Source organism: Bidens hawaiensis, unplaced genomic scaffold (genome assembly GCF_021521415.1).
Source record: "Bidens hawaiensis isolate Kalapana, Puna unplaced genomic scaffold, B.hawaiensis_p1.1 tig00029600_1, whole genome shotgun sequence".
NCBI classification, from domain to species: Eukaryota; Viridiplantae; Streptophyta; class Magnoliopsida; order Asterales; family Asteraceae; genus Bidens; species Bidens hawaiensis.
This window is the reverse complement of record NW_027494899.1, coordinates 38,157-65,707: the sequence shown is the minus strand read 5'-3', so window position 1 is coordinate 65,707 and position 27,551 is coordinate 38,157. Positions and strand designations below refer to the sequence as shown.

At 32.3% G+C, this 27,551-nt stretch overlaps 2 protein-coding genes and 1 pseudogene across 2 annotated transcripts in view; 2 read left to right on the top strand and 1 right to left on the bottom strand.

The window, feature by feature from the left end:
• Nucleotides 1-27,551, top strand: part of LOC143579077 (receptor-like protein Cf-9 homolog) — a 46,842-nt gene that overhangs the window by 15,726 nt on the left and 3,565 nt on the right. The gene's annotated exons all lie outside the window — the stretch shown is intronic.
• On the bottom strand, nucleotides 5,015-6,564 carry LOC143579095 (aldehyde oxidase GLOX1 pseudogene; annotated as a pseudogene).
• Nucleotides 15,391-27,541, top strand: LOC143579081 (putative ABC1 protein At2g40090). Its single transcript, XM_077062483.1, has 6 exons — nucleotides 15,391-15,528; nucleotides 25,970-26,055; nucleotides 26,670-26,763; nucleotides 26,851-27,012; nucleotides 27,093-27,206; nucleotides 27,312-27,541. The coding sequence occupies exons 1-6, from the start codon at nucleotides 15,391-15,393 to the stop codon at nucleotides 27,507-27,509; spliced, it is 792 nt and encodes a 263-aa protein (XP_076918598.1). The 3' UTR covers nucleotides 27,510-27,541.

Sequence of the window (27,551 nt, the reverse complement as noted above, 5' to 3'; positions counted from 1 at the left end):
GAGTGTGTGACTCGTTTGGTAGCCGAGTGTATTTGACTCCATACAGGGCTCGGCTGGTGTCTCGTGATAAGTGCACGAAATTTTGCTTCGAAGTATTCTGAGGGCCTCTTCGTTCGTTTAATTTTGTTTTGTTTATCACTTATCTTTATTTTGTGTATTTGAGATTGTTACAATAAGTAAATGACTATGTGTTTTGTTTGTTCGTGTTACAATTATCGTCGTTCTCTTGTTTTATACGAGGTTCATTTTTAGTACTCGTCTTAGGCGTTTGAATTCTCGAAGATGGCCATGGACCCACCATAGATGAGAAAGACCTATAGCCCAATCTAAACCCCTTCATAAAACGCTTGATGAAAGCCGAGTAATTTTAAATAAAATGTAAATAATTAAAAATGAATGCCTTTTGTGGGACATTTGAAGAAACTTCGTTAGTATAAGTTACCTCCTTGTTATTCATTTTGTTATTGGATAATAGATCAGAAGATAGAAACTCATGTATTATAATATACAAATTATAATATAATAATAATCTTGTATAATAATAATAATAATAATCATATTATTATTATTATTGTTGTTGTTGACTCCATTCCTCTAAGAGTATTATCATCCAACCCTTTATTTTATGTGAGGGGTATTTTTATAATTTAGAGAGTGATTTTCGGTGTTGTGAGTGAACAACTTTTATATTTTAGAAAAAGTAGTGATTTTTCTGTATATTTGAAAAATTACCGTTCACCCCATATAATTTTTTAAAATTTTTTGAAAGTGGTTATGAGTGAGGGAAAGAGAAAAGTTAATGAAAAATATATAAAAAAGTATTATTCAATTGAAATAAAGAGAGAAAATATAATGAGTTTTAGTGTAAGTTTTAGTTTAGAGATAAGGATTAGGATGAGAATGCTCTAAGGAATGGAAAAAAGAAAAAACACATCAATAAAAGAATGAAAATTTTATATTTGAAAAGAATTTATTCATTATGTAATGATTCATTCCATTATCACATGACAATCAAACATGATTTTTTTCATTTTTTTGAAATGACCTGTTTCATTATGTCTCCCATCCGAAAATATCATTAATTCAAATATTTTGAATTAATCATCAAGCCTAATCCATGTAGAAAATCAAGACTACGTATATGCCATATATTTATAATTATTATATCATTTACTGTACATAATCTTGTTCTTGATATTTGCTTGTAAATTTGTTTTATATATATATATATAGTGCATCCATTATAATTCATAATTTATTCTATTCTCAATAAACTACCAAATAAAAGAAAACATCTATTCCCAAAGTATGAAAATAATTGAAATGGAAAATGCATGACAACTACACTTCACACATAAGAATGAAAACATTAAAAATGAAAAATACATAACAACCACACTCCACGCATGTTTTATTTCATTCCGTGTTCTATTTATTCATATCAGGCACTGCTTAAGAGTTTTGCAATAATGCCACGATAAATACATAAACTTCTAAAATTCAGAGTCTTCAAGGTACATATAAATAATCATATTTACATTAGATATCAATCATACTAGTTACATTCATTAACGTATATATATTTTTAAAATAAATTAGCAAACATAATGCAAGATCTTTTGTCCTCAATAACTTAATTACTATACCAATGAAGTTTCTTTTACCTGTTCAAAAAATCAATTAATTTCAATATTTGAATTTAAATATTTGATAGACCACTAAACTTTCTCCTATATAACAAGCATCAAAGGTTCACATAATATAAAAAGAATGGACAAAGCCATGAGATTCCTTGCATTGTTACTCATTCTTGTGGCACCACCATGTTGCTTGGCCGGTCCACTGCCACCGAAAGCTAGCTGGAATCATGTCCTCCACATCAAAGACAAAGATGTTAACGATCTAATGTTTTGGTGTGAAGCTCCAGACGCTCGAAATGTGGAGATGCTTGAGGATTATACGCTTCAACCAGGCCAGGAAGTTAAATTTGTTGTATATATCGAGCGTTTTTACCAATGCCATTTCAAGCAGTAATCAAGAGAGAAATATGTTACAGTTTTTGTTGATGATATAATTAGTGATTGTGTTGGGGGGTTTGTTAAAGATTGTATATGGGAGGCAAGAACAGATGGTTTTTGGTTTTATGATAACAAGAAACATTGGATTAAAAAAGATCATTGGTAGATCAATGTTATTTTGTTGGTGAAATGAAGTGCTTGTGCTCTCAGTTTTTGGTTATGATGATTATTGTTACATTCATTACCATATTTAAAAGGTATAATTTGATTAGCTTAATAATTTATTTTGATTTTGTGTTGTTAGGCAATATCATCGTTGCACATGCTTATCTACACATCAAGTTGTTAGCAATGCAAATACCAGTGAATGCTAATTCAACCACAATTAGTTATACAACTTATACCAATTGCTTATTTGCTTCAAATACAACAAGTATGGCAACTTAACAATTGCTTTGATAGATGCCCCTATTTTAAAGCATCTACAACCAACCTTTATTGCTAGTTGATAAGTCTTGTCATGCCATGTATAATTTTGCTTAATCGATCACCTAATAATAATAAACGATATTTTAATTTTAACGAAAAGCATCACAAAATTCTCATGTTCCTACACCTTAGGTTTACAAAAACTCACCAACTCAGAAAAACTCTTGTAAGTCAGAAAAACTCACCAACTCAGAAAGAACAAGAGGTAAAGGATCAATTGTTCTAAAGCTACGATTAACCGAGTTAATTATTCTAACCAGGTAATTATGTGGTAGCCTTATGTAGAATTAGCACTGCATAGTTCATACGTCTTTAGTCAAAATTAAAAATTTGTATTACACTAGAACTTTTACAAATTACAATAAGCTTTTACAATGAACGTTTCAGTTAACTTTGAATGTAGTTTATACAGATGAAGAATTTCACCTAAAGTAGAATCTCTATAATTTAATACTCGATAAAATTAATAATTTGTCTGGTCTCAACTTGGGACCACTACAAAATTGGACCTCAATAGATAAAATAATAATTTTTTTGATATCCTAATGTAAGTATATTGGTTTCTGCAGAACTATAAATTTATAATTACTAAAACATTCCAAATATCTAGGATTGTCTAGTAAAAAAATGAATCTATAATAACTTGTTTTTCTGTTAACTTCAAATCTATATTGAGTTGATCATCTTTAAATCTCCCCATATTGCACTTAAGAGTTGAGGCACTGTATTCTCATATTGCAACAAAAAGTTGTGAAGAGTTGTATATGAGAATTTTGAAGGTCCTTGTTTCTGTTTTATTCAAATAGGTAAAGTGAACGGACATAAAAAATTTGAAGGTCGATACATTAATTAGATTTGCTGCCAACCCTTTAAATTAATAATTCATTAATTTATCGATTTAATAATATCTCATTAAATTAATAAAATATCCCGGTCCCAACATTATTAATTTATAAAGGTTTTACTGTATTTATATGACTCTTTCTAAAATTCATTCATTACCTATGAAAAGTGACAATACTCGACACAAGGTCAGTTTTACGATCCATATCCCTTTATTTGCTGATAACAACTCAAAAGTTCTTGTCCTTGATCCTTTAGAATCAACATTAAATAAAAGAGAAAATGATTAAAATGGTTCATTTGACCATACAAATTCCTTGACTAATCCCCTGGCTCTTTTCTAAACGGAATGATCCACTATAATAGAATTGACACCCGGCAGATCTGTCTCACACCCTTCCGTTTTTGAACCAATCACATCTTGAAACATATACACTTAAACGGTCGGGCCTGACCGTTTTTGTGAAAAGAGAACGTTTGGTTTTGGCGCCGACCGTTTAGTTTTGGTGCCAACAATTTAAAAACCGACTGTTTAGTTTTGGCTCCGACGGGCATGATGAAACGCATAATTTTCTGGGATGCATGTCCAACGCTTCATAATCGCAATATCCGCAAGAAAAAAGAAAAGGCAAAATTAAATGACTAAGTAATGCGGTGTTCCTCTTTAAATTGTTTAGTTGTAATCTTTTCAACAATAAGTAAAAAAATTCATGTTTGTCTCGAATTCATATTTGGAGTCTAATCACTAAATTAATTTAGTTATGGAAACCGATTGGTATGTGATATGTGGATATCTAAACTGAGAAGTATATAAAGGCGTTACCTGAACACGGCAATGTCGTCAATGAAGGTGACCCAAAGGCCACAATATGTTGTAGCATACTTATTTATGTTATAGATTTGATTTCAAATTGTTATAAGTTGGTGATAAAGTAGTATGAAAGCCATCCTTAGCTAATTTCTATTGTGAACACTGCTTCCATAAGGTATAATATCTTGTACAAGTATGACAGAACATTTCTACACTTGTGGATGCAATTGAAGAAATTTTCACGCAAACAAAGAATGCCCGTATCGAAATCCAAAACGATAGCAACATTAACAAATGATGCGTGTTCCCAAACGTCGAAGATCTGGGGAAGTATTAACTTTCATACATTGCAAGGTATTACATTGTTTCCTTCTACAAAACCTCTTCAAAAGCATAACATCCTGACTCGCAATAATAAGCCAGTGGTATACAATCTACTAACACACATCTTTCATGACTTGTTGGGTTATACCATCATATAATTACTTTCCTACATAGTAGAATAAAGGTTGATTTAAACCTTAGCAAATTACCATGCATCACTTTGTAACTAAAAATTTAATCAGTAGTAATAAATGAAATGAAAATTTAGGAGGGAGTGATAGAAGGCTAAATAAGAGTATTTCACGTAATAAATGTTTCTTACATGTGTCCTTAAGACATATATATATATATATATATATCAGAAAATCCCAATATTTAAATACAACTATATAATTCTTATTAGTATTCAGCAACAAAACATAAAATATTAATTCAGCTTTAAAGACTCAATACAAATTATCCAGCAACCTTAAAAAAAAAACAAAACATAAATCACACAAAACAAAACATAAATCACACATTTACGGGTTCAGCCTATTTGAACCCAAAGGCCTTCACTTGGAAGTTGGCATGAACCACAAACAAGATATAATGGTTTGCCGGAGCAATGTTGATCGACAACGGCAACATCACCTCCACTTGATACGTGTCCCCCTTGACAAGCCGGGCGTTCCCCCCATCAAAGATCAACAACCTTTGGTTCATGGAAAATGAATGGGTATTAAAAGGAGGCGCCAACAGTGTCACTGACACTTGTTTTGGGTCCACGTGACCTAAAACCTTGAACTGAATGATCACTTTGTCCCCATACCCGAATTTGGTCAGGGGACCAGGTAATATCGTGGGTTGTGAGTCAGATAATCTAGAATCCAAATACGATGGCGAAAACGCCTTGAACCTAAGTTCAGTGGGAAAACGGACATGTGAGTAATTATAATATTTGTTAGGGTTACTTCCCGCAACAAGCACCCTACCATCATGAGCTAAAATCACGGTACATTCTAGGTATGCTACTCGGGGTTTGAATATTAAACCGTTGCCCAAATGGGTTATTCGGATTGTAAACCACCGGGTTCAGGACTGGGTTTCGCCCATGCCCCCAACCCGCGGCACCATAAGACGCACCATTTATAATCAAGACATCGGCGTTTGGTAACAACATGCCACCCATCACACGTGGCAAAGGCATGTTCTCCATTACCCATTTTGGATTCGGGTCGGATATCCGTATCCGCCCACAAGTATCCAAAGCCTGATCATGTATATCATGTAGCGCATTCATATATGCTCCTTTAGGAGCACCCCCACAAAGCAAAATCTCAACAACACTCACATTCCCTTGTACAACACGCATTGGAAGTAAGACCACGGACCCCGTACTCGGGTAACTTCTCGGGTCCCCACCCGGTATCGTCGGGTAATTCTTAACCACCCGGTTATTCGTATAATCAAACAAAATCGAGCGGTTATTTGCGAATATAAACAAATTCCCATCCGGGTAAAGTAAAACAAAGGGATATAAATTATTTTCGATCTTCGGATCATTTGTCTCAGAGAGAAATGGCAAATCATACGCTTTATCCGAACCTGAAAGCTTCGGGTAAAACTCATAATTAAATTGTCAACGGCCGCCAATAATAATCTGGCGGCTGCCAGGCAACATCAGGTTCGTGGAGTACCATCTTTTATTGATTAAAGCTGACGGGATCTCTTTCCAATCACACTTATCACACGATTTGAACACCCTAGCGACAAACGCACCATCGTTTGAACAACGCTCCCATCGGGTAACAACGAGGCAGAGGAACACCAAATGTCTGTCAGAACCATGAGTGGACGTAAAGTGTTGGATTTGATGTTGTATTCGATAGAGTACGCGGTGCAGTCTATTTTCAACGTCTTGTCACGTGAGTCGTTGCGGCATTTGCCGTCGGGGAGGGAGATTTTAGAGGCACCGTAGTCGGTACGGTCGTACATTAATACTCGGTCGTTAGGGAGGAGTTGCATGTGCATGACATTGATGCCAACGTTGGATTGGAGGAGTGTCCAATTGGAGGTGGGTTTGATATTGGCGGTGGTGGTAAGGAGGCAGATGATCATGAGTAGGCTTGAAGCCATGATCGAGTAAGTGAGTGAGTGGTACTAAAGGAGTAAAGGTGGAGGGTTTAGGTCAGAATATATATATATATATGTGCAATGGTTAGGATAAACACTACAATGACAACCATATATGCTTTTAGTATTTATGACAATCTAAACGTTCCGAGATACAGCTAGAATATGTATTTTTAGGAATCAAATTTTGATTTTTTTTATTTGAGATTTGGATCAAATACAAATGACTTTTATCGTGAGAAGTGTACAAATAAGTAAATACAGATAACTAAAGTAATTATTATTACACTATAATGTTTGAATTATAGTAATTATTTTTACAATATTTTATTTTTATAGTAATCATCTCTATTCTCGGCCATTTTAGGTATCCATGGGTTAAAAATATATGTGACATATATATATAATAAGCAACCAGATGCGCTGAAAAACCAAAACATTCCCAATTAATCATAACCCTAATTCCATCGATCTTGGATTTCAAAACCATCGTCTCAACCAACAGGTGATGTTATCTCTCTTTGATAGATTTCTCCAATATTGGTCTAAGTTCGAATTTTGATATTACTTTGACTATCCCAATTGTAGCTTTAATTATGAATACACTTTTGACTAGTTTTTCTTATTATTCATTTCATTTGATTGAGGGTGTTCATTGAATTGAATTGATTTATGCGTGATTGTTATATTTGATGTGTTTTATCTTAATTGAATGGTTTCATTGTTGTTTTTATGCTGTGAAGTTAATTATTTGGGTCATGTAAAGAGACATTTGTTATGGAGATGGTATCATCAGGATAGACATTTGTTTTAATCTTTCTTTGTTTTAATCTTTCTTAACAAACATATGTTGTTGGTACATGTTTCTTAGAGCTTAAGCTTCCATCAAGAGAATGATTTAGAGATGGAACCTTCTTGAATAGGTATGGATGGTTGAATACTGCTATGGTGGTGCAGGAACTACTAGCCTGTTACTTTCTTATGAGGTAATGAATTTAAATGAAAATCTGAAGTCTATCTATATTTTATAGTTAATATGTTACAATATATCTAGATACATTTCATTAATTCTTTTATTTAAAAAATTAACATTAGGTGCTAAAAATTTTACAAAAAAATACCCAAGTCAGCCGGAAAAAAGCTAGCTACGAGAGGGGGTGTGTTATCTAACAAGGGTATATATTCAATGTCTTCATGTCCCTCCAGATCATTTGCTGGCCTTTCTTTTAAAGATTTTTGGTGACGTAAAACATATATGACTTTTATGAAAAAGAATCATATATGTTGTTATTCTGAAAAATATAATCACTAAATTTTATAAGTGTATTAGACTATTTTTAGAATATCCTAATGCTGATGCTTAGGATATAGGAATATTTGGTACCTCAAGAATACATCAATACATTGAGGGAGTCTATGTTGAATCGATGCCTGACGTCTTCATATGATCAAGTGTGCCAGGTTGTCAAGAAAGAGCTCGGTGGCCCACCTGAAGAAGTATGTATATGAGAAGTATATATCTATATTATTCTGATTATATCTTTCATGTCTTAAAAGTGAGTTAAATGTTTGTGTACACAGATATTTAAGGAGTTTGATCCTGTTCCTATTGCAAGTGCTTCCCTTGCTCAGGTTCATGTTGCCAAAACTCATCAGGGACAAAAGTGGCTGTCAAGGTTTCAAATTGTTACCATTAATATTCCATCTTACTTTGATTATTTGTACAAGACTTGATTTGAGTTATTTTTATTTGATAATTTTTCACATGACAGATACTGCAGCTGCAGATTATGCAACAGTGGAATTGATTGTTAATACTCTGCATTGGATCTTTTGCATAATAAGACATGAAAGTTGAAGTTTGAGGCCACAAACAAATAGCCATGATGTGTATATAGCAAAGCATGAACGTTTATAGCAATTAGAAACATGCCATCAACAAAAAGTTTGCTAAACTTTTATTATTATTAGAGATCTATGAAAATTCCACTTTTATTATTAGAAAACCTTGTGGTCTATGAAAATTCCACTTTTATTAGAGATCTTTGGCTTGGTGAAGTTAATATAGGTTTTGTTTTACCCACCTATCTTAATATCTCTTCTTCTCTAAGATCACTTTGGCTTAGCGCCACCGTCTTAGCCAAATTATCAATCTCATTCCCATTGTAGGAGAGATCTCTCAAAAATTGGTTTCACTTGATCTCTCCTACAATTGGAATGGGATTGATAATTTGCATATGCAACCTCATATTTTTAGTATTCTCCTTGAAAAATCCACTTTTTTGAGAGATCTCTCGCTTCGTGAAGTTAATATAGGTTTTGTTTTACCCACATATCTTAATATCTCTTCATCATTAAGAACACTTTTGCTTAGCTACACCAACTTACAAGGAAGATTACCTGATAACATCTTAAGTTTTGAATATCTGGAAAGCCTTTCCTTGTCATGGAACAAAAATCTCTCTGGTCCACTTCCCAATATTGAGTGGTGTTACTTTTAAGAATATAATTTTAGATATATGAGACCAAAATAGTCATAAATATTTTGGCTTCTAATGTTTTTAAATGATTTGAAATCAATCAAAGAATTAAAATTTGTTAAAAAAGAAACAAATATTAATATAAAAAGTAATACTGTCAAATTAATTTAAATGTATTATTTTATGTGGAATATTAATATTTGGTTTGTTAGCTAACGTTGGAGGCGGCAGCGGCAACGACGGCAATGGTGGACAATTGGAGTTTTAGCAAATTTTGCAAACAAATTATACTACTAATGGAATATCACTGAATTAGACATTACCTTATTATTTATTAATAGTTTTAAATAAAGCATTCTTATTGAAAGAACGAATGTTAGTTTGAACTTAATAATGAAAATGATGATAAACTAGAAAAAAGTAAGACATGCGTGATTTGAAACAGACATACACGGTTAAACCAACAATGTTGATCTAGTATAGATGAAATCGAAGATTTAAATGATTGTTTTGGGTGAATGACATTCTATAGAAATAAAAAAAACCAAATTCGAATTAGTGAATATATATATATATATATATATATATATATATATATTAATATTCATTCAATAATATATGGTTTTGAATTTTGATTCCAATATATATATACATGCATGCATATGCATCCTGTAGTGTACAAAACTTGAAAGGCAAAAAAGTCAAACTAACTACAAAAAGTCAGGTAACTGAGACTTGGGATATGTGGTCAAATATCCAATACATTGAGACATGTATGTCTCAAAACAAAACATAACATAACATAAAATGAGCATTGGATGTTTGAGCTTATTATTAAAATAAGAAGTCAAATGCTAAAATGTATACAAGTTATAGATAGAAAAATCAAAGTCACATGCTCCCAAATGTCAAAGATTAAAACCATTGTTTCTAGATGATATTATATAACCATATTTTACACGGCTTTATTCTTTCATAGACATGTGAACATGAAACACAAAGCTTGAAATAAGGTAAGAAAATGGCACTAAAAAGATAAATCTTGTTTTGAATTTATCAACTTAGGAAAAATAAAAGTATTCGAGCTTTATATTGTATTCACACTAATAAGTAGACGCTATAGAGATTGCAAAATGTGAGTCTGTCGTTATTAACAGCTAATGATAACCAAAAAGAACTTAACAGACTCTTAAGACTGACAAAACTAATATTTTAACCCTAGGGTAAACGCTCACAATGACGTGATCACGTGAAGTTTGAGACAAATATGATTAATCTGTGTGGAAGCCAATCACTTGGTCACGAGGTCAATAAGCTGATCAACTGTAGAAATACACTGAAGTCATATAGGTTATGCTAAAACCATTCCACAAATATAATGTAGACTTAATTCAAGATAATTTATATGTAGATAAAACATTGTATTATGAGTTAAATATGTAGTTCTACTGTTGTCAAATCAAAAGGTATGATGAGTGATGACAAAGGAATAATGAAAGCCTTTAAAAATATGAGTTAATTACTTATAACCATGAATAGGGAGATTGTGCCGAAAAACATATAGCATCTAATGGTAAAATGACAATGATAATGACAATCCATTCATATAGTCAACATCAACATAAACTAGAGCAAGATCACATGAACATTAGATAATTAAGCTTTTGGAGAGGTGCTTGAAGGTACCACATAAACATTGACAACTATCCAATGTATATTTTAAAATTAAGGTAGTGAGTTCAATTCCTACCAACAATATATTTTTTATTTTATTATTCATTAAATAAAAATTGTAATAATGGAAACTTATACACTTGGCACCTATATGAAGGGTCTAGTTGAATGGCATGTGTAAAACATGTGTTGCTTTAATATATAGGTAGATGTGGACATATGGTCAGAGCATGTATTTTTCGAGGACATGAAATTTAAAAAAAAATTCTCAATATAACGTGTATATATTTTTAAAATATCCAAAATCTTATGTTTATTGCTATTTGATATGTCATAAACTTATTCGAATGCCATGATTTTGCTAATTGTTATATTTATTATTAATATAACTTTAATCGTCATTTAAAAAAACACTATTAGTTTGTTAAGGTTTAAGAGACATTTTTTCCGGCTCGACCAGGGCACATGAATTCTCATAGCCGCCTCTGTTTATGGAGAGAACAGCTTATGTAGGTGTGATGTGACTGCAAAATGAGTTACATACTTACATCATTACATGTACATTATTTAGGATCCTTGTGCATAAATTAAGAGAAATTGACATGGATTTGGTGCATCAATATTAATGATTGCGGTTTTAAATAGAGGTGCGTATAGTTTGGTTGTTGGCCTTAACTAAAGTAACCAATCGGTTTTCGGTTAATTGATTTATTTTTCAGTTTTTGTATTGGTTAATTTTAGTTAATAACCAAAATCAAATTTGGTCTAAGGTTTACTTAAAAGTACATGAAATAGACGCATAAATACATAATATGAAGGTATAAATACATGAAATGATGGTATAAAAAATGAGATACATGAAACTAAGATAGAAAACCTAGAAATATATGAAAATATGAATGGTTTGGTTCGGTTATCGGTTAACCGAGGAAACAAAACATAACCGATAACTGGCGTTCAGTTTCACCAGTTTTCGGTTTAGTTCGTTAACGATTCGTTTATTGATCACTCATAGTTTTAACTGCCTAATGAGTTTTGGGAAGGTACTGTAATTTTCTTTAGATAAAGCTGGATTAATAAAGCAGATATGAGTTAATTTTTAATACTTTCTTTTATTGTTTTGTTATGTTTAACAAGTTGGGTTTTCAGTCAAAAATCTTAGATAGAAATTGGGCTATTAATGAAAACATCAGTATGCAAGGCCCAGCTGCTAAGCCCTAAAGTTTTTTAATAGGTATCTTTGTACTTTTGTTAATTTGTAGTTGACTTTGAGTTGGTTATTTATTGGGTGCTCTATTATTTTGAGCCCATTTACTGAAATCTTAAGTCTCTTTTTTAACTGTGTTATCTTAAGTTAAGTGTGTTGAAGCATCTTGTGTCTTTTAAGACCAGGGTTGAGAATCCGATGGCATGGTTCCTGTCCAAACTCAACATGAGTATTTCGAAACATGTCGAGGTGCACAAACCGGTATTTTTAAGAACCATTTACAGGTAGAGAGCAGAGAATTGGGTCTGATTTTGGTCAACAAAGTCAAGAACCGGGTAGGGTCAGTCCAATTTAGGATCGTTTTGGGTTTTTGATTGGGTTTTGAACCATTTGGCCAAATTTTATTATCGATTTTTAGCCGGTTCGGGTGTAGGTTTTGACCAGGTAGAGAGGAAACTGGTTACGATTCGGTTCCGGATCCGTGTAAGGTTTCTTTGAGGAATTGGTACCTAGCCTGTACCCGAGTTCAGTTAGGGCATGTCCGGTTTTGGTTCGATTATGCTAGGTTGGATCCCGAACTGTCTCTATTATTTTAGTGACAGAAAAAGTAAAAGGATCATGGGGATTATGAAATTGATAAAAGAGTATTTTTATTTTTAACAGCTCACAGCCACTAATTTAGTACGGTGACAAAGGTATATTGGCCTTCCACTAAAAGGTTGTGAGTTCCCGTATTACTTGATACATGGTAGAAATATTATTGGTGAAAAAAAGATTCTATATCGAAAGTATTAAAATTTCAAAATATAATAATAATAATAATAATAATAATAATAATAATAATAAACAATATATACCTAAATATAATAATAACTACAGAAACGAAAAACAATAACACCACCAACACCAACCAAACATCAAACAAAAAGTGACAATAACAATACCCACCAATATTCAAAGTACAAGTTAGAACATTTAAGACAATGATTTCTAGTAATGTGATGGATGTTCAATCAAATAGAAACTCAACCACCGCAGTGGGAATGGAACATATGAGTCTGTGTACGTAGTATCATATATCTCTAACGTGTTACATACATAGTATTAATAATAATAAGACACTAAAACTTACCACTTGATAAATACTTTGAACCTAGCTAGTCAATCACATAAAAGGATTTAAATATGTAACTTTATTTACGATGTGATGTATCTTGTTGTCTTATTAGTTAAATATATGTTGTTGCTGGTTACTACAAAATTGATTAGGATATATAAGTCCTTGTTTTCGCTCGAGGGTGGGTGAGTGCGTTCGCACCCTTATAAGCCGCTGCAACTCTTTAAGTAGGTCTTCTGACATATGTGGACAAGTTGGCAAACCTTAATCCATTTCTTCCAAATTCTAACATCTTTGATTTTTTTTTTCAAGTATCAATATTCCATCCATCTTAGCTAAGATTATGACATGGTTTAGTTTGTTGTCTAGTTGTCAAATTGAAGAAAACAAACCCGAAAATTTTTATCTGCGTAACTCACATACAAGAATACAATTATTTCTGTTTAGAGTTAGTGATAAAAATAATTTCAACTCACACTTTTTTCCAACAAATAAATCAATTATTAAATATAAATGTAAAATGTGGTGATTATATGAAACAAAAGGTGAAGGTGAGTAAAGATTTATATGAAAATATTTTTTAATTAGTATCAAGGCTCTCGCGTTGTGATGGGAGCGTAAAACCATGAAAAAATAACGATAATACGTTTTATCAAACACGTGTGTTGATGGGCCGTTGGGCCCGTGCTTTGCATAAATGCCAAATTAAACAGAAAAATAGACGTAAAAATGTCCAGTCACGCACGCCAGTTGTGGCGTGTTACACACAAAAGATTAGGCTGAAACATTAAACATGAAATTATGGAAAATAATAACACAGTCGACTTGGGACCGAAACGTTGAACGGAAAAAAAAAATAGATGTAAAAACGTTGAACGTGATTCGTTCTGAACTGACCTACATTCATATGTGACAACTGGTTATTCTTTATGTAGTACTGCAGTAGCAAGCAATTACAAGCATATAACGTGAAATATATAGAGACAAAGCTAGAGTTTACAACTTATTAAACATAAAATTCCAAACTAGGTTGCGCTTAGATCCAACCGTTCTGCATCTGCCTCTTTTAACTTCAACTAATAAGCCAGGTCTAAACACAGGCCTACAAACATAACAAGGTTCGAGTAAAATATTGTTTTTGCTATCGCCTTTGTTCTGGAACATTAATCTTGGTGTGTAGTATATAATATCATAGACGAGCTACACGTGCAATACATGATGGAATGAAAGAGACTTCAAAATACTTTGCACCTATCAATTGCATGTCAGAAAACATATAAAAGACGATGTATCCGGATCTTATTTTCAAACATTAACTTACCACTATATCTAGATAACTTATTAAACTTATGATTAACTACTTTTTTCTGTCGTATTATAGGAATGTTTTACATTATTTATTTATAATATTTATATATGTTTTTGGATTTTAATTTCATTTATGATAAGAAAATTAATAATATATACTTAAGGTTTAATAATGTAAATGTTTCACAAATAAATGAGATATTATAACCCGGTTTAAAAGCTATAATATGCTTAAGGTTTGATGATGAAAATGCTTCACGAATAAATGAAATGTTATAAGCCGGTTAAAAAACTATCTGGGTTTGGTGATACCCATGACCCGCTTATTTTTTTTACTATAAAATTGTTTCTTAATTATAAATAATATCTTTTAACAAAAAAATCAGATATTATTTTTTAGTATATCCCTATTCTATAGGATTTTATATCAAATATTTGATGAGATTAATTTTTAATTTAATGAGATATTATAACCCGTTTAAGGGCTATATGGGTTTGGTGAAACTCGTACTCGTGAATTTGGGTCAAATGCATGAGAAGTCCCCATTTACAAATAAAGCAATCTGATGACTTGAGGGAATGTAGAGAATAACCAGAGAGCTTCTAAAGGTTCCGTTTATATATATTTAAGATTAGATTTAAGATGTTTATTTGATATGATAATGTGTGCTATATGTGGATTATTTTTGTTTAGTTACACGTAATAATGCACTTTATGAATTATGACGTGACACCACAAAAGTGACAAATTTATCCGTATTGATGACGAAGTTATCCGTATTTAATTTTATGAACGAATCTATCCAATTAAGACTAGTTAATGTAGTCAAAATCAATAAGAAAACAATTTATTGCATGAAAGAAAATGCAACATTTATTTCTGTTTTGTTAAAGGAGACGGGATTAAGTAATCTTGGTAAAAAAAAATATTTTTTTAAAGAAATTGCCCGACTGCATTTGACGGTTGAAATATAAAAAAACTATATTGACTGTTAAAATAGAAAATGTCTCAGTTTGAGCTTAAAATCTGCTTGGGTGTCTTTTACATTGGTATCGCGCCACACGGCCTAGTGCTTCCCGCTGATACTGGATCATACTGGCTATCACCGGCGCGTATTTCTGTGCCCATTCCGTCTTGCTTTGTGACATGCAAAATTCAAAATGAAACCCTCTTTTCTTAAGACAACAACAAATTTGGTTAGCTACGCTTATGAGAATCAGAGCTATGGAATTAACGTTTTTAAGTTTTTTAAGAGTTATTGATTTTTTTATTTCTCTGTAAATACATTTAACTTTCTGATATTTAAATTTTTAAAATTAAACATTTTAAAACCAAGTGTTGTAGGGTGGTGTACATGTCAGGCTGCCTCGTCATCCACTCTTTATCCCACATCCTAAGAGCATCTCCAATTTAACACACGTATCGTTGTTTTAAACCGTTAACTCAACATCACACATCAGATTTCAAAGCAACATATAAAAACTTTCATTTCTTTTCCAATAATTATTATCTAGTTTATGTTTCAAATTATCATCTGCAACATATAAAAACTTTCATTTCTTTTTCAATAATTATTATCTAGTTTATGTTTCAAATTATCATCTGATCACCTTTTTTCCCCTTTATTGGAATTAATTGGGCCCACTTTAAACCATTTGTAAGAGTTATTGCCCACAAACCACTTTTGACGGATGATACCACTCCAATGGTGTCAATAGTTTGTTACTTTGGTTTTTGGAATTTTGAGATGGTGTCATGTAGGCACTATTGGAGGTGTCCTAATTCCATAGGGGCACAAAATATAAGAGCCCTCGTGGCGTCACTAGCTTGGCGGGCTAAGGGCTTGTCGTGTGGGGCCATATGTTTTAACCAATCACAGCTTCTCACTCACATTTTATATAATAAAAAGAAAGTATTAAATAATTGTTATTTTAGTTAAATCATTATGTGCAGCTTGATGGTAGGAGGCTTGGGTTATTCAGTAAAGATTCAAGTTCGAATCCCACTTGTGTCACTTTTGGTGGATATTGACAATGAAGGATTTGGGTTAGGCCTTATGCAAAGGTTGTCAGTTCAAAACCTAAGCCCACCCGGGTTTTCTCCCTACCGTGTGTTACACCAAAGAGTTCTGCTCTTGTGGTGGCACAACTCTCAAGTGGCAGTCAATGGTATGGTTTCCCGAGGGAACGCCCAAGCCATATTCTGAAGCCAGCGTGGGCCCGACTATAAACCTATGACAGCATAGTCTGGCCAGAATGCGGCATCGGGGCTCTCTAAATTTACACTGCATTCTTGAGTTTTTTATTTGAGGATTTGGAAAAGAAAACATAAGAAAATTTTTCTTTTTTCATTATTGAGTTTTTCATTAAAAAAAAAAGAAAGAGAATGGAAAGAAAAGTTAGGATTTTTTTCCTCAAAAACTTTTCAGCCAAATTGGCCTGATTTAGAAGGAAAGTTTATAGTTATGTACAATATTACTAATTACCCTATCTTTTCCTTCATATCTAACTCAATAATGAGGACATGATTGTAAAGTTACAATTTTTTCCTATCTTTTCCTTCCTATCGAATTCAAGAATATAATTAACACTTTCTTTTTTATTATTTTATTTTAACTCGAGAATATCTTTTAAATATATAATTTCTTTTCCTTTCTTCCTCTATTCAATCTTATCATTTCTTTTCCTTGTATTTTAAACCCGAGAATGTTGTGTTAGAGAGTGGGATAAAAGTCGTTCAAAAAAAGGTTAAAGTAAAAGGTTAGTGAGATTCCCTATACATACGTGGTGTGTTGTTGCTTACTTTTTAGTTAAAACCTCTACACTCAGTCGAAGGCCCCGCACGCTTTGTTATGTTAGTGGGTATCGAATGAAAATTGGACACGAGTTGGTTTAGGGTTGCTCCACCTGATAAATCCCAGCTACACACCGATATCCACTTCCACAATTTTTTTTAGAAATTAATAAATTAGATCATTTGAATTATCCCAATTTGTAGTCAGTTCAATGCACTTCATTTTGTGTGTCACATCAATCTTTCTCTAAATTCAAGCATCATGTTTTTTTATAAATATTTTCGACTCAAATCCAAAATGGTGACAAATGTACAAAGTAATAATGAAATTATGAAAAGGCAGTTTTGGAATCAGATGAATACACAATAAAGTTTGATGATTAAAACTTAAAACCGGTTTGGTCATCAAAAGTCAAAACGGGTTTATGATTGGTTTTGATTCGGGTTGAAACCGATTTCTTACCATGTTACGATCGGTTTCGGTTCGGGTTTTGATCGGTTTCGGTTTTGACCGGTTTTGGCCAATTTCGGTTCGGTTAACTGGTTTGTAACCGGTTTTGGTGGAGAAAATTACAAACCGATTTCTACATAATCAGTTTCAAACCGGTTCGGTTTCGGTTTAGTTTTCGGGTCGGATCGTTTAACCGGTTTATTTGCCCACATCTACTTAACTACATGGTTAAATTCGAAACCTGACATATAAGGAATGGTTATAAAAGTATAAAATCGACTATGAAATCGGTTTTTAAATTTTGTTGTAGCCATAGGACGTATATAGTAATGACGATATGTGACCCAATCAACAAAAACGTACATACTTGTTACTTGATAGCGGGTTTCAAGGTGATTGATTAATGAATGTCAATCATTTAACTAAATAATATTCCTTGATAACATTATAATTGTTAATGACTAGTTATTCACCTATTGTAACTCAAAGACCTTCGGTTTTATTAAAATATAGTTTTTTTTTTATCAAACACCTTGGGCTGGTGAGATCTCGAGTGTGTGACCTTTATGTTAGTATAATTATTGTTTTGGTTGTTGTACCTCGCTAATCTTAGTTATACGCGCTTTAGTGGGTTGAACCATTGGGTTCAAGAGACGATTGAACCCATGAGTGGGTGGACGTTACGATTTCAACACTTGGCATCTCAAAAAGTGGTTGATTGACCCTCGATGGAACCCTATGTGCGATGGCATCTCAAATTCTAAGGCTAAGAGTACTTCGAAGAATCTAATGTCCACTATGGTCCTCCCTCATCACCATTTACGACAAGACCAACTTTAATCATTTGCTCCAATATATTTTTCATGAAATGTGTAGGGATAACACCTCTAAAACAATAAATCGATACATAAATAAGAGCATCGACAGTGACATCCCGTGGTCCCGAGAAGAAGTTATCAGTTGTTATTTGGTGAGTCCCAGAAGCAACAAATAATTCTTCTAGATAGCGGCATCTAGTGGTCCAGGGGACCACTAGATGACGCCACTATTAATACAATTGCGCATGTAACTAACAAAGCTAACACATACATATATATGTGATGTAAATCTGTAATATAATTCATTCACAATTTGTAGTAGAAAACATTAACGGTGTGGTTTTCAATCTCTCGCTCACTCTCTCATCTTCGTCATTACTATACCGATAGCCGGGGGTATTTGCTTTAACAAAATGAAAGTCTCGTGACTAGATATACTGTGTAATCAATTCTTATTTTGGCTTTTCTAATCAATTCTTATTTTAGTTTTTGTCATTTAAAAGAGGGTGGCGACGCAGCTTGCTGCTCGCTTACCTGTCTATTTATTGTAATTTGATCCTTTTATTTTCTATTAATATGTTTAGAGAAAGAACTTTGTTTCAGATACAAAATAGATTAAACATCCTCAAAATTCTGATTTAATGTAGCATATATTTTTACAAAGATCAAACAATTTTATTATATGAATAACAATTAGCCAAATATGTAGTTAGTTAATTTAAGTCAACCCAGCTAGCTGTGTATGCATGGCGCCGACAAATATTAAAAAAAAAGGTAGTTATTAGTTGGTTATATTATATGTTTAAACAAAAATATATAAAACCGACCTTTTTATGTTAATAAGATTACAGAACATACGAAACCGACCATTTCAGTATCAATGGAATGACAACCAACATACACTTGTAACTAATCAATCTTAATTCTTCTACCTATTTTTATTCACGTACTAAGATTTATAGTATCTACATTTTATATTTAGTACAGATATTTCATCCCATGATTATAAAAATGAATCACACATGATTGTGATTTAGTTACAATCTCATCTTTGGATTTTTTTCAAACAATATTTGAAGTAGTTTTTTGAACGTCGGAGGATCTCACATGTAAACCTGTGACTCCTCGACCGCCGTGATATCGTACCCTTATGATGCTGGGAACGAGATGGAATCCGTAAACCCTCGCCCCATGTCGGGTTTGAACCCAGGATTAAAGCCATGATTCGTCCCTTCACCCAGTCATCCATAGAAATGGCCAAAGTGAGAATCAAACTTGCATCTTCACTGAGGATGGCAGACCAACTAATAACTTACAAAAATGTACATGTAGGTAATAGATCTGGGTGAAATTGGTTGCTTTAGAAATTTTGTTTGAGTCAAAACTAGTTATCATAAAAAAAAATTGACTTGGTTTGAAACGAGTGGATCCTTAAGAGACATCCTAGTTGAAAAATGTCTTCTCTCTTTCCAAGTGAGTTGAGGATAATATCCTTTAAGGTGAATATATAATTAGATTACAATTAAGAGCGGTCTGAAAAAAAGTTTATAATTAGTGGTTTAAAAGAAAAACAATAAAATAGATTTACCTGCTATATGCTAGTTAATAACACTAGCGATGACAGGTGAATGTGGTGGCGGCGGTTATGGTAGCAATGGTGGTGGTGAGCGGCAACAATGGTAGTAGGTAGGGCGATGACAACAGGTTGTGGTGTCGACAACGAGTAGGTGGTAGTAACAAACAATAGTCGATGTTGGTATTAACTTATATTCAAACCGTGTGTTTCAAACTAACAAGTGTTGTATTAATGATTCATGCATATCCATTGAATACTATAATTAGACTCAAATTGCCTTGTATAATTTCAGTAACCCAAATAAACCATATATAATATTAATTTTTTTTTATTTTTTTTAACCAAAAGCAACTATGTCAAATCATCGTTTACATTCATGTATGGTTCACATATTCTCTTCCTTCGTATGGTGTCATGTAAAGGATCGGTTCTTTATCTTATTATTCTGAAGTATTATTATTATTATAAGTTCTTAAACATTGAATGAACAATATACTCTATAGGCACGAATATATCATCATTTCAATCATTTCATCACCAAAAAGCTAGTTCGTAACTTTATTCATCAAGTATGTACCAAAATGATCGTGCATAATGTTGGTTATTTTAGTGTTATTGGGTTAACTTGTCTATCGAGGAAATAACGTTGGAGATAAACGAGTTAGTAGACGTGGGAATGCGGGCTTGATTTAATTCTTGATGTTATTTGAATTTATTATGTGAGTCTACTTGGACTTACGTATAATGATAAGTAGGCTTCTAATTAATTATTTTGGCTCATATGGGATGTGGGAATCGTTTTTTAAATGCCGAAGTTTTCATTCCATGGGATCCCTCCCACTTGATCGAATAGACATAACCGAAGAGGACAGTTACTTCTCTGTTTCATTATCACATTCACATAATCATCAAAATTCAACGTCATCTACAGAAATCTCTGTGTTATCCAATAAATTATCGTGTATACCCATAAATAAGTTTTTATCTAGAAGTTATTCACGATTTAGAGATTAATTCAGGCAATTGGTCAAAAAACCAACATTAAAATCAGTATTACAAGTTACATCATTGATCGAATTCATCACCTAGGTACATAAATATACGACACATAAAATATTCAACTTTAAGCCAATACCATGCTTAGAAGTATATATTGGGTAAAATTGTTAAACATAATTCAATAACACTTATTATGATTGATTAAAATTTGTTTATTCATTTGTTGAATACTGTGATCCCGTGGCATGCGGCACGGGGCTAATGTATATAGTAAACTAGTCCACTTGTCTTCTAACATTATCTAGCTAATAATTATCACAGTTAATTTTGTTCATAGAAAATATTATTAAATATATATAAACATGAATCATGATGAACTCAAAGTTCAAACGTTGAAACCGAAGGATGTGACTTAACTCGTATATTACCTAATACAATATACAAGTTATAAAATATTTAGAGCTCATTATTCAAATTGTCATTGTGGTTTAACAAGAGTAATCTATGATCTGATTTAACAAAAAATAAAGTGACAAGACGTTTAAGAACGGTCTAGTTATTTCAAGTTTGACAGACCGAGCGGTTCTAACGAGTTTGGGCTTGGATGAATATGTACTCAGATCCATGGGATATGAATTGTGCCTGGTTCACCTACGTGGCAAACTATATGGATGGCATGCTTTGTGAAGCAATCAAATTTGATATGTTATAATTAAGGCGGTTATGACGGTGATAGAAACATCTAACACAATTTAGGCTTGAGTTATGCATGATGGTTAGTTAATCAAAAGTGATGTCACATCATTGACACGTAGGTAGTGAGACATTAACTAATTAACCAATCAAACACGCGTAATGGTTTGACTAAAACACGACTATTATTTAATGTTTTTTAATATAACAAAGATGAGTGAAAAGAATGTTATTGGTTGAATTTGTAGTGGCAACGCACACTTGAGCCCATTGTCTCGTTAACCTCCTGGCGCCTAAAACATTCATGTGTTTGGACCCCCCACCCCCACCCCACCTACCTCACTATAACACACGTTAATGAGTAGTCCAATGAAGATCCAGATCCGAACTTTCGACCCAAACCATATCTTCCTTGATTTCTTTTTCTAATTCTCTCATTTACTAAATTAATTAATCATCCTTTGATTATATTTTTCATTACGATTACACATTTAAATAAAACAAAAGTAATAAACAAGTATCTAATATTTGTATCACAAATGTTTTCAAGGGTTTTCTACTACTTTTTATCTTTTATTGGACGTATGCTTAAAAGATTTAAATAATCATAATATAAATTTTATTTATTTCACATTAGCTTTTATCCCCATATTACGAGGTTATTTTACATTATTCGTCTAATATTTATATATATTTTTTGGATTATTTATTGTAAAAGAGTTAACAATATACTTAAGATTTGATGATAAAAGGGGTTTCACAAATAAATGAGATGTTATAACATGTTTTAAAAACTATCTGAGTTTGATGAGACCCATTATCCGCAAATTGTTTCTTAATATAAATAATATATTTTTTTAAAAAATTGATATTAATTTTTAACATATCCTTAATTTATAGAATTTTCATATCAAATATTTGATGAAATTAATTTTTAATTTAATGAGATGTTATAACCCGTTTAAGGGCTATCTGGGTTTGGTGAGACCCATATCCATGAATTCGGGCAAAATGCATGAGAAACCTCCATTTACAAAAAGCAATCTGATGACTTAAGATAATATAGAGAGCAATCAGAAAACTTTTAAATGTTTCGTTTATATATTTTTAAGATTAAGATACGCAGTTTAAAGGTTTTTTTTCCTTAATAAAAGTGCTATTTTGGTTTACTTAAAACAACATTTTCTAATCTAAAGAGGCTTTAATCCTTTATATCATACCACTTATAGTTTCTTAAAGTAGAAACATAAGTGGTCAACTCATTTGACTCAATAACTAAACTAAACCTCTTGGTTTTGGTGCTTCGGATCATTTGGGTGTGTGTGCCGTAGTTTACCGCCGCACATTCTTGGTCTTGCCTTCCTTGTTCGCAACAAATCTATATTTGTCCATTTTATTTTTTACCACCAACCTTCTTGGAACATCGGATCACATAAAGGTTTCAAACCATATCAAATATTTGACTCTCCAAAATCACTTCAAATCTTCCATTTATTCTAGGAAATTTTATAATGTAGTTTATATTCCAAAGAAGATTTATATGATCAAATACAAAGAGGATTTTCTATAACATATAGAGTAAATCATTTGGCTTACACCGTCCATAATAGTACGAGTTTTGTTCAAAATACAAATTAATATTTTTTTCATGCTAAACATGCAAAATCAATGGAAAAAAGAGAAGCGATGGCATTTTCATAATTACTCTTAATAAAATAATTGCGCTATAACCGGATACAAGATAATAATAATAATAATAATATAATTAGGTTGGTTGTAAGGTTTCTTTGAGGAATTGGTAGAGAGGAAACTGGTTACGGTTCGGTTCCGGATCCGTGTAAGGCTTCTTTGAGGAATTGGTACCTAGCCTGTACCCGAGTTCAGTTAGGGCATGTCCGGTTTTGGTTCGATTATGCTAGGTTGGATCCCGAACTGTCTCTATTATTTTAGTGACAGAAAAAGTAAAAGGATCATGGGGATTATGAAATTGATAAAAGAGTATTTTTATTTTTAACAGCTCACAGCCACTAATTTAGTACGGTGACAAAGGTATATTGGCCTTCCACTAAAAGGTTGTGAGTTCCCGTATTACTTGATACATGGTAGAAATATTATTGGTGAAAAAAAGATTCTATATCGAAAGTATTAAAATTTCAAAATATATAAATATTTATAACATAATAATAATAATAATAATAAACAATATATACCTAAATATAATAATAACTACAGAAATGAAAAACAATAACACCACCAACACCAACCAAACATCAAACAAAAAGTGACAATAACAATACCCACCAATATTCAAAGTACAAGTTAGAACATTTAAGACAATGATTTCTAGTAATGTGATGGATGTTCAATCAAATAGAAACTCAACCACCGCAGTGGGAATGGAACATATGAGTCTGTGTACGTAGTATCATATATCTCTAACGTGTTACATACATAGTATTAATAATAATAAGACACTAAAACTTACCACTTGATAAATACTTTGAACCTAGCTAGTCAATCACATAAAAGGATTTAAATATGTAACTTTATTTACGATGTGATGTATCTTGTTGTCTTATTAGTTAAATATATGTTTTTGCTGGTTACTACAAAATTGATTAGGATATATAAGTCCTTGTTTTCGCTCGAGGGTGGGTGAGTGCGTTCGCACCCTTATAAGCCGCTGCAACTCTTTAAGTAGGTTATTTTACATTATTCGTCTAATGTTTATATATATTTTTTGGATTATTTATTGTAAAAGAGTTAACAATATACTTAAGATTTGATGATAAAAGGGGTTTCACAAATAAATGAGATGTTATAACATGTTTTAAACCCCTAAGGGCCACGACACAGAACAAGTCAAAAGTCTTGTAAACCAAAAAATACGTTAATGAAAAGTTTTCACTATGCTACTATATGAGTGAGACTTATTGTTATGGACCACAAACAATTAAAAGGTGGATATTTTGCAAGAGTTCAAGGCCTATTGACTCAAAAGTCTTGTCTTACATTTTGAAATAGATATAGACCACAAACGAATAGCCATGATGTGTATATATAGATTGTAGCAAAGTATGAATATCTATAGCCATTAAATACTCATTCTATTTGGATAATGATAATGAAAGATAAAGAGATCCAACTGACCGTTAAAAAAACATATAATTCTATAACCTGAAAATGGTAATGGCATAAAATTATGATTAAACTTATATAAATGCCTTATTTATAATAAACTTTATTACTTATTTTTTAATATAGCAAACTTTTGATTTGTTATTATGTGATGTGGATGTAATATTTTAACTTGTAACCGGGAATTAAGTTTTAACTCTATGATTTTCTTTATGATGCTACAACGGCATATATTATCATGCTCATATAATCATATTTGTGTTAAGCAACTGTTTCAGTTTGGTTGGTTGGTATAGACTTTTGCCTTTTGAGGAGAAAACCATTAATCGAATTATATCATTGGAGTAGATAACTCCCCTGGTGTAGTTTAGAAGTAAAAAGTAAAGTGTAAGTAGTCCGTAGTAAAAAAAGAAAAAAATGAGAGGTTTGGTCTATGACTAAAGTCTACAAGTGCTCATTCCATTTGGATAATAATAATAATAATACTGAAATATAAAGAGGTTGAGCTTGGGATGTGAATAGAAGTGAAGGAATATGTTTTAGTTGAAAGGGCTTATTTTATGTCTAGTAATACCAGTCGCTTAATGAGTTTTTTTGTTGAATATTTTGGTTAAATTTAATTTTATTATTTTGAGAAATCCGGATTGGAGATAGTATAAAACTAGTTTTCAGATTAAAAAACATTCGAACAAGATAACAGACTGAACATCATTTTACATATGGAAAAACTTCACCAAAGAGTAACTATTATTCCGTTTCATAATATCATTCAAAAACATTTTGCTCTTTTAAGATCACTCAACTTTAATGATAGTTTTTTTTTAATTTTAGGTATCCATGGGTTAAAAATATATGTCATATATATATATAATAAGCAACCAGATGCGCTGAAAAACCAAAACATTCCCAATTAATCATAACCCTAATTCCATCGATCTTGGATTTCAAAACCATCGTCTCAACCAGCAGGTGATGTTATCTCTCTTTGATAGATCTTGGTCTAAGTTCGAATTTTGATATTACTTTGACTATCCCAATTGTAGGTTTAATTATGAATACACTTTTGACTAGTTTTTCTTATTATTCATTTCATTTCTTATTATTCTTTTTGCAGGTACAACATATGCACATGACAGATTATGCGACAGTGGAATTGATTGTTAATACTCTGCATTGGATCTTTCCCTCATTTGATTACAGGTTTATGTCATTGGCTGTTATTATTTTATGCGTGCGTTTGCAAATGGAGATATTTGGCAATAACCACAGTTGTGTTTGGTTTGAATATAGGTGGTTGATAGATGAAGTTCTTTCTTTCTTTCTAGTAAGTTCTTTCTTTCTAGATAGTAAATTGCCATTATTTCTTTTTTTGCTTCGTATGTTATTAATATTTGACAATACAGGTGAGTAAAACATTTGCTGAGATGATGTTTAAACATGGATTTGTGCATTGACCCACATGCTGCCAACTTGCTAGTTCGCACCACTGCCTTCCCACAAAAGTGGCATTTTTGGTATGACATCTAATTGTTAAACAACACTTGTAATCATACATTTTTTTACTATGTTTTTTAATGTAAAAGCTTTCTATTTTTATCAAATTTCTCATACAACGTAGCTTTGATCTAATTTGATAAGAGACCTGGATGATTTTAAATATTAAAAATATAAGAAATGATAACGTTTACAAAATCTGCTCCTTATGGGAGTCGACCATCTTTCATAGTCGCACTTTCATTTGTTCTTTTTTTTTTGATGTTTTCCGTTTTTTATAAATTTTATTTGATGTTTTTATTGTTTGTATGTATATGAAGAGGAAGAAGAAAGCCACAATTGGTACTGCTGGACCACGGTCTGTACAAAAAACTTGACGTTTCCACTAGGACCAACTATGCTGCCCTCTGGAAGGTGTTTTTCTTGAATCTTAATAATCACCTTTTATCTTCTTACCATGTTTACGTGATCAACAAGCTTATCATGTGAATGTTTTTGCAGGCTGATGCGAAAGGAATCAAGGAAAATTGCATGAAATTGGGTGCAGGAGAGGATCTTTATGCATTATTTGCAGGGATTCTTACAATGAGGCCTTGGAATCGGGTCATTGACCCTGCAGTTGACCATCTTGCCATACAAGGCAATGATCACTCAGAACGTCAGGTGAACTGACTCACCCTTCATAACTAACAATTGAATCATTTGGGCCTTTTCATTTTGACTGTTGATGTCTTGTTTTGCAGATGTATGCTTCTCAGTATTTCCCGCAAATCACAGTGCTTTTGCATAAACTACCTCGAGTTATCCTGCTGATGTTAAAGACCAATGATTGCTTGCGTTCTGTAAATAACGCTTTGGTATCCTCTTTTTTACCAAATTTATAAATGTCTTTTGAACATGTATAATAATAATTATAATTTGAAAGTGTGTGGAAGTGAGGTTTGTATATTGTTTATCGACAGATACAAAGACCATCTGTGGAGTCTTTCATAATCATTGGAAGAGTTTCTTCAGAGGCATTGATTGAGGAAAAGTTGTCACATGTGAGTTCGCTCTTTACCTACCTATTTGTCTGCTTTGAGCAGATTTCATTAGAGGCCCGGTTTTTCATAATGCAGGTTGCCTTGTGGATGCTGCAATTCCGTACAGCTTTTAGTTAGTTTTGAATAATCATTAGCATTTATATCGGAGACAGAAATCAT